We start from the raw sequence: 9,256 nt of genomic DNA, 5'->3' as shown, positions 1-9,256 counted from the left end.
ACTTTTCATTACTATTTCATATTTGGAGATAAGGCTTTTTTAATACTCAATAAATTGTTCATAAAATTGTAGCAAAATGAACTGATATTAGCTAAATTAATATAAATATTAGTCTTGGAAATGAAAAATATATTGAACGACATATCTCATTATTTGTGATATTACTGGTTTGGATCTGGATATTTTTTATTATATCATATGATATGGTTTTGATATTACTAATGAATACTTATACAAATATTTGTTAATTTCAAGCGTTCGATTTATAACTTCAATATTCATGGCTGGCTATATTATTATGCCATACACAGATAACAATTTTGTTAATGGCATGATAAATATAACTTCTTATAATTAATATTGCAGATTAAACTAACGGTATACTATTTTTGCCATCAAGATTTTTTATTGGTTGAATACAACAGATTGGTAAATAATATTTCCAATCAATAATTGTGATGGTTTATTTCTACTAGATTTGAAAACCATTTGATTATGATTTACACATAGAAAACCGTTAAATCTCGTTTTAATTATTTGATAATAGTGCTGAATTACACATTGTAGCTATTATATTAAACAAATATTCAAATACTTATTAGTCAAAATTAGTTGTTACTATAATTTAATTCAAATATTGTGCAATTTTATGTAGTATAATTTAGAAATTTATTATTAAACATGTGTTTTATTGTGAATAAAATATAAGAGATTTGTGGGAACTTTTTCAATAACTGAAATTGAGCTGCTTTGACATTTTTTTAATATGATGAATACGTTTTTGAAATCCATATTTATATTTTATTAATTGTACCTAATGCTTGTGATACTAATCTGATTTTTTTTATTCTTAAATACTCTGGGGCAACAAGTGAGAAATAAATATAGAAAAATAAATGAAATTGTAGAAAATAACAATTAATATATCAACTAATTGTAATAATATACCAAAGGAACAATCCAAAATCTTTGTATGTAATGTTACTATAGATGTTGTGTGCTAAATTTTATATGAATATGCCGCCATAATATATATTAGGTTTTCTATTTTAATAATATACATATCGCTTGATGTACTTTAAAAACTGGTTTCATTTTTTGTCTGACTTCCATATATTTTTGTCATAATATTATCTATTACAGTGTGATCTTTTCATTTTTGTGATATTTTTATATGTGTAACAATTATTAATTATAACTACCATTTCATGAAAACAACTTTTAATATTTACAATAAATACAAATCATATATTAGTAGTTCTTCAGTGACTACTGAAGGTTAATGATGATTTCTTTTAAAAACTTCGTATGAACTCACATTTCAAGTAAATCATTCAATAATTCACTATCATATCTGAAACACACTTATTTCTCTTTTGCATATTTTATTCACATCATTTTCTTTCATTTTTAAATTGCTCATTTCTTGTAGTATTAGCTATTTATTTCATAATAATATTTCCAAGTAACAATTATCTTCTATTAGTCACTGACCCTGATGTGTTTTTAGATGAATCATCCAAAACTTTAATTGTAAGTGAACCCTTGCAGCCGTTCTTCCAAACTTTTCCATCTTCATCGATGATAGTTGCTTCGATATTTGCTACCCATAATCCTGGATTTCCTAAAGTCAACAAAAAACTCCCCGAGAAATAGTCATGGTTAGGCTTAACAGTCTGAGATAAAAATTGACTCGCATCTGATGGCTTTACATCAATATTTGCGCCCAGCTTAGTTTGGAGCACTGAATTCAATGTTAGATGTATCTGCGCCACTGTGCGAAAAGTAGATTTTGCCGCCAGTGTGTATTGGACTATACCTTCAACTTTTACTACTAGATGGGTATTTGGAACATGATTTATGGGTTCTCCTTGAACTCTGGGGACAGGAGTGATATTCAGTTTCAACGAAGTACTTTGAAGAACCTGGAAGAAAAATCTAGGCATGCAGAATGGTGCCGCGCATAAGAGCGCTACTTGTTCTAATAAACTTGCGCAGTTTTTAGGAGTTATCATTTTAGCAACACCTGGTACAAGACTTGCCTGAAATTTGTCAGATATATCCATTATCATGTTGCAATGTTGAAGCAAACTGCGTCTTTCTGGATTTGTAATATAGCTTGTGGTTAGTTGTTCAAAATGAACATCTCTGGTGTAACACATACGTTCTATGGAAGTGGCAAGAACATTACTTCGGTACCTCAACAATTGCAGTAAATCCAAAGTAGCAGGGTCTGCATCAAATGATTTTTGATACAAATTTATATATGCTTCCTCATTTTTCTTAAGCAAGGTAACACATTTACGAAGTTCCACAATTATTGGTCCATATCTTAACAATTCATCTTTGTTAACTTGTGCGACGGACTGGCTGATATAAGCCGGAGGCGTGTAGACCAAATAACAGCATAATGTCACTTGCAGCAAAGTTTGTAAGAACTCTAATCTTAGTTTTAAATAATCTATTTGAAAAGACATAGGTATAGCTGTAGAACTAGCAGCTGTCATAGCGGTCACGGCACGATTGTAGTGAATTATAGATTGATTTAAGATATCGGGTATGCATCTATTCGTTGATGCATTCACACCTTCGAGGTCTGAAATGTATACAATCTATAATTAACTAGATGCACCAGAAACAATATCACAATTGGCTAATTAATAAGGAAACAACTATAAAGCCATAAATAAATATAAATGTACCAATAACAATTATTTTAAAATGTACTTATTTTTGCGCGCTAAAAGAGTGCTCTTGATAATATGTATGATGGAACAGCTTTATATTACAAACTATTACTAATTTTGATATTATATAATTGATAGTGATGCCAACTCGAATCAAGTGATTCGAATCATTCGAATCAAGCCCTTAACAACCCGATTCGAAATATTTACTGTGATACGATATGCATGAACATAAATTTTATTAAATATGAATATAGAAGTGAATTAAATCATGCAAGCCACTCGGCTTCTATCGACTCATTAGAGTTACTCGCATAATCCGTATCAATCCAATCATTCGAGTTACTCGATTGCACACAAGCCATTCAACTTCTGAACACATGTGCAGATATAACAGCGACTTTGTGTTCCTCGATGGCTCCTTGTGTTTGTAAAATATTAATACTTAATTTTGATAATAGATATGTATTTTAGAAACCATAATTAATTCAATAGATTCAAAACATTTATCATTGTTTTTATAATATATGTAGTAGTATGGATTTTAAATGTTATCAGAATAAACCTCTATTATGAAATCATTACTTAAAGTTTTGAATATAAAATTTCCTTTAAACAATTATTAAACACCAGTAGGCAAGTAAATCATTATGCAAGTAATGGTAAAATTACGACAATGAAATAATAGCAATCTTTATGACCATGGACTGACTTTTTTCGCCATTGCACTTTACATTCAGCTTTCGGTTTAGACAAATAAATTAAACACACTATCAAATGAACCATAATTCTAAATATTGTTATATTTGGTGATGCAGAAATGCTTCGTCATATATTATTCTAAATCTAAACTAAGTTGAAAATATATTTCAACCGTCTTCAAAATGAAATCATTTTTAATAATATTTTTTTGATAGTTTATAATTTTTATTTAGTCAAGTATATTGGTGAAACTGAACCATTTTTAACTTCTCGAAGGAGAAGTTTATGTTTTCATCAAAGAGGCCTATCAAAAAATCCGATTCGCTAATTTTATGATTTCTCGATGTTTCAAGCCATTCTGAATCGAATGGTACCAAACTTGGAAATCTGTGTGTGTGTGTATGTGTGTGTGCGTGTATGTGAACAGATTTTTTGCCGTAAATCAACGTTTTCTCAACAACGGCTGGGCCGATTTCAAAAATTTAAAAGCCATTCGATGTATCTCGATGAGGACTATTGTTTATCAATTTTGTGCGACGATGGGCCAAGCAGTAAATAGCAGAAAAATAAAAAAAAATTCGTCCACGTTTTAGCCCGCAATTCTCAATCGATTTTAAAAATTCAAAACCCGTTCGAAAAATATTGGTTGGGAATCGTGCTGTTTAGTTTTTGGTAAAGATCGTCCGGGCCGTTTTCTTGTAATAAAGTGTTAAAAAAAAAATTCGACGATTTTTATGGATTTTTTTGACGGAGATACCATAGCCTTATAGATCACTATCAATTCGTTTAATTTTAAAAAATCGTCAAAGTTTGAAAAAATTAGTATCGTTTCCTCTAACCTTTCATCAATATTTGTTCAAACACGCCTGAACCGATTTCAGAAATTTAAAAGCCATTTGATGTATCTCAATGAGGACTATCGTTTGTATATTTTGTGCGACGATCTGGCAAGCCGTTTCTTTATAATTTGGAAAAAAGTATTAAACTTTTCGTCCACATTTAAGCTCATACTACCGAATCGATTTTAAAAAATCAAAAACTGTTCGAATCATATTATTTGGGAATGATACTGATTAGTTTTAGGTTTAAATCGAAAAGAAGTATGGTCAGAACATTCACATTTTTGGTTTCTACCGAGCCGTTTTATTGTAATTAACTGTTGAAAAAAAAAATTAAGCCGATTTTTATGGAACTTTTTTGGGCGATTTATATCATGGTCTTATAGAACTTACTGAAATATTACTGCCTTACGACAAGTAGTACAATTTTAAAAATTCATCAAAGGTTTAGGAAATGAGTAGTTTTTTTGACGTTTGTGAAAATTAGTATTAGACGATTTACTTATGGTATAACGATAGAGTACTTGTTCTTAATAAACATACTAAACCATTAAAGTCCTACGGAAACTGGTTCAATTATAAAAATTATTGATTTGTGAAAATTTGCTTTTAGAAAATTCTCCGAGTGAGTATGTGTAATAAATCCACTCAGAATACTTTTAATCACTCATAAATTAATTTATTTTTAATTGATTATCTATTATAAGTCTATTATCTACACATATCGGAAAGTTTATGTAACTTGCTTAAAGGCAAAACACCAATACCAACTAGTTAACATAAATTTTACGTTGATGTTTGTTTTTGTATTAGCATTTGTTTGTCAATATTTAGGCTTGATTTGAATTAATTCGAGTCAGGCTTTTTCCAAATTCGAATCACTCGAATAGGAAAATTTTCGAGTCAGCACACCACTAATATTTAATATCTGTTTTGTTTTTTAAAATTTTAATTGTCCAATTATAATTCAGATATTAATATATTGACTTGCATAGAATCCTTCTATATACAAAACTTAGAGTGCAGAAATATATGCGAGTTAAATAGTATATTTTATAAATATGTAAAACAGAACAGAAAGTAATAGTAATAGTAATAGAAAGTCTTTACAGAAAGTAATAGTAATAGATATAGTCTTTACTTACAATTGGAAACATTTTCCGCTCCTTGCAAAATGGATTCTCCCAGAGACATTTCATAAAGGGCATCAAACCAGAAATGTGAATGTTCTGACCATACTTCTTCTGATAAGCATTTCCACAACGGAAAGCTCATCTCATGATGTCCATATCTTGCACAACATCGAGCAATTTTATATTTAGACCATAATGAAACTGTCTCCAAAGTTTTGTTCATTTGCTCTTTGTGTCTGAAATAATCAAAATATATTGAAACAAAAAAATCAATAACATAGCAATTAAATAATATTTGATAATTACTGAATAAATGTAATAATAAAAAAGCATGTAATATAGTGAGTTTCATCAAAATTCTTATTTAGTGAAACCTTTCATATTTTGAGAAACTAAAAATATACAATAAAAATTACCTCATTTCAAGTTTAGTAATTAGCGATATCTGTAATATCAATGTAAACAATCTTTCAATAAATTGTGTTTCTTTATCATTGGTGTAATTAATATTTGTATTTTTTTCTAGTATTTTCATTATATCAGATAAATAAATCAGTAAGGGATTATCATCTCGTGAATTCGCACTAATTGCAGCTAAAGCTTCAGTGACAAGCAAACATTGTGCAACTGAATATCCAGGTGTCTGGTTCAGCATACCGAACATAAATTTAGTAAAATACTTAGAATAGTTTTCACTTAAAGCAGCAAGTTGAACGGCACATTTTAATATTCGCACTAAAATATTTTCAGTTTTTGCTGTTACTAACTGAACTTCTAACTGATTCTTTATGCTATATTCAACTATTTGTAATTTTAATTCGGCCCCTTTATTCTCTTTATAATAATGCCCTAAAATACATGTGATAACTTCTAAAGCACAGCAGCTTGTCTCTCCATTCGGATGAACTAATGAATCAAGCAATAACGTCTGTAAGTGATCAGATTCAGTTATCTTTACTTGGCATCCTACAGGACTGTCAGCTAATTTTAAAAGTACCATTAAGATCTTAGATTTTTCTCTTGCGCTGATATTTCTATTCATTCCGGCTTGTACTATGGCTTGTATAGCTTCTAAAGGCCATTTTACAGCACCTTTTACTGCAAGATCTTTTAAGCATTGCAGCGTTCTAGATCTAACTAAAGTTCTAGGATCTTTAAGGTATAGAAGTAGCAATGAAACTTGGGCAGGCACATCAACCATTGTTGATATTGATAATTGCGTTAAAGATTCTAAAGTTGTTATGATGAATTCCTCAGCAGGGTATTTTGACAGTAAATTCAAACAAAGCGTACGAACTAAAGCAGCTGTTTTGGCATCATGATGCATGTATTGTAGAATTGGAATCAACTGTAGTTTCCTATTATCTGGAGTGGCTTGTCCTTCTATCATATCTGACATTTTACCACACATCGACACAGCAAATGTTTTACTCTGAGCTGCAAACTGCATAGCTGCTGTTATTGCAGCATCAACTTCCACTGAATTATGACTATCTAAAGATTGGCGAATTGCATGATGGACTTGTTCTTTTTCAGGAATAATTCTAGCAACGGCTCCTAGAGTCCTAAGAGCCAATCCACGAGCTACTGGGTCATTAGAACTGTACACAATGAAAATACGTCGAACAAACTCATCAATATTTAAAATTTTGTCTAAATGTTTATCAGTTTGTTCACAAACTTTCAATATCCATAAACGTAAAATATTATTACCTACACGAAAAACTTCAGCGAGTTTTAATAGTGAAGAGTTAACTAAAATGGGAAATGGATACTTTTCAAATAATCTAGGAAAACGAACAATAGCCTCACATTGATCGCCTATTTTTGTGGCCCTAAGGGCTTTGTCGAGTTCTGTAAGAGCTGTATTTGCATCTTGCTCGGGTTCTCCTAAACCAGATTCTATGTATCTTGTAGCCAACATTTTGAAAGTTATCTTTAATATTTCACTTGGACAAGTTGTGAAGAAATCGAACACATTTAGGTTAGGAAAGGATATTTTATCTCAATAATTGATCATAACAGTAAATTGGTCATTTAAAATCTAAATAATGATTGAAGCAATATAGTGAAATAATAGAATAGCATTTATGAACTAATTAACGTTCACATAACAAATAAATAACGAAAAACTATCAAATTTTTGACGTTACATTAAATTTGTTTACATACGTTGCTGTGTTGACTATGACTAGAAGTACATAAAGGTGCGTCCACACCTAACGAACAAACACGAACGAACATGTCGAACAAGAAAATACAAAGAAGAACGAACAGGAACACGAACGAACGCGAATAATTCCAAACAATCGCCTTAAAGCAATGAGGGCTTCAATCTTTTTGTTCGAGGATATACCGTGAAACGTCAGATTTATTATTTAAAGTGGCGAGAAAGAGCAAAATTATTTAAAGTCATCAAATTTACAAAATTTGTCAATAACAGCAATATCTTATAATAAACACAACATAAATCAATGCATTAATGCACATTTTAACATGAAAAAGGAAAAATGTTTGTCAACATTCGTGGTAGCGTCTACACTAGGGTCCACACTACGAGTTTAAACGTGAACGAACAATTCCCTTTGATGTACCGACAAGTTGCGGAACATTGCTCGCCACGTTTGTTTAGGTTCGTTCGTGATCGTTGTGGCGTCCACGTCCACACTATCCTAGACAATATACTAATATAGACGTTTCTCTCTCGCGGTATTTGCGTTCAGAGAGCTAGGGAAAGTCACGACCGCAATATTGGGTGATGGCGCTTTAATCGCATGTCGCTCGGCAGCCTCGTGCTCCAAAATGCATTCAAATTAAAGCGCCAAAATTAGAAATAAAAGAAAATTGTCAACTTTAAAAATAATTTATTTGTATTTAAATTTTGCATTACAATAGTCTTATATTGACATTGTTATACAATAACAAAACATACCAAACAATAATACATATATTAAAATAGATATCAAAGTAAATAGCAATATGTTGCAACAAACATATTTATTTAAAAAAAGGAAAAATAAAAAGTTTAACGAATTACAGGATGCCTGCCTTCAAGTGGATAATCATTCATTATTCAGTACCAATAATGTTGTGAACACAAAACATGGTGTTTAAATTATAGTGTCTGTGCATTACTTTATTAACTAATAATCATTCCAAGTAAGATTTGTCACTTTTCAGCACATTCTTTGCGATAAATCCAGTCATGCTAAATGGCTCTTGATATTATCTTGAATATTCAAAAAACTGCTGCATTAAATTAACTTATTTTATCATCTTGCACGGCAATTGGATTTCGTTCATTAACTCAGTGGCGTTCCTAAAAAATGTAAAGTCTAGTCTATTTATGCTTTTCCATATATATTTAAGAGCCTCCAAAGTTTAATACAATTCTGAAAAGTTAGAGGAGCCTTGCCTTTCTTATAAAAGAGCCCTAGCTTGCTCCCAAAATGTATTGTGATTACATTTTTATTATATACACTGCTTTAACAACTGCTTTATATCCTCTTCATTTAAGAGTTATAGATTTTGTTTGAATCACAAATAAAACCGTATAAACAATTATAAAACACTTGTAAACACAACAATCACAATAAGAATCAAAACAAAATTTTGACGTTTCTGGTACATATTGCTCGTGAATTACTAACCTGTCAAACTTGTCATCGGCTCACTAGCGCCAAATATGCGCCTAGCGGTCGTGACTGGAACTACGTGTTGTGAACGCGGATTTTGTACTGAGATAATAGGGCCGCACACTATGCTGTTGCAGTTCGTTCTGGTACGTTCATTTATGTTCGTTCATGTTCGTTCGCTAGGTGTGGACGCACCTTAACAAAAACCAAAAGTCACTTAACCACTTTCTGATTATGTACTTCAAAATTGAAATTTTTTA

At 30.8% G+C, this 9,256-nt stretch overlaps 1 protein-coding gene across 1 annotated transcript; it reads right to left on the bottom strand.

The window, feature by feature from the left end:
* Positions 1–1,229: 1,229 nt before the first annotated feature.
* LOC113384852 (integrator complex subunit 7-like) lies at positions 1,230–7,385 on the bottom strand. Its single transcript, XM_026622619.1, has 3 exons — positions 5,778–7,385; positions 5,374–5,597; positions 1,230–2,596 (listed from the first exon to the last, which is right to left on the bottom strand). The coding sequence occupies exons 1-3, from the start codon at positions 7,283–7,285 to the stop codon at positions 1,473–1,475; spliced, it is 2,856 nt and encodes a 951-aa protein (XP_026478404.1). The 5' UTR covers positions 7,286–7,385; the 3' UTR covers positions 1,230–1,472.
* Positions 7,386–9,256: the final 1,871 nt, after the last annotated feature.

The sequence above is a fragment of the Ctenocephalides felis genome, unplaced genomic scaffold (assembly GCF_003426905.1).
Source record: "Ctenocephalides felis isolate EL2017-DRISC unplaced genomic scaffold, ASM342690v1 CF-g0.4_SCAFFOLD_03571, whole genome shotgun sequence".
Lineage (NCBI taxonomy): Eukaryota > Metazoa > Arthropoda > Insecta > Siphonaptera > Pulicidae > Ctenocephalides > Ctenocephalides felis.
Note: the sequence above shows the minus strand (reverse complement) of the source record. Positions and strands in the feature narration are given on the sequence as shown.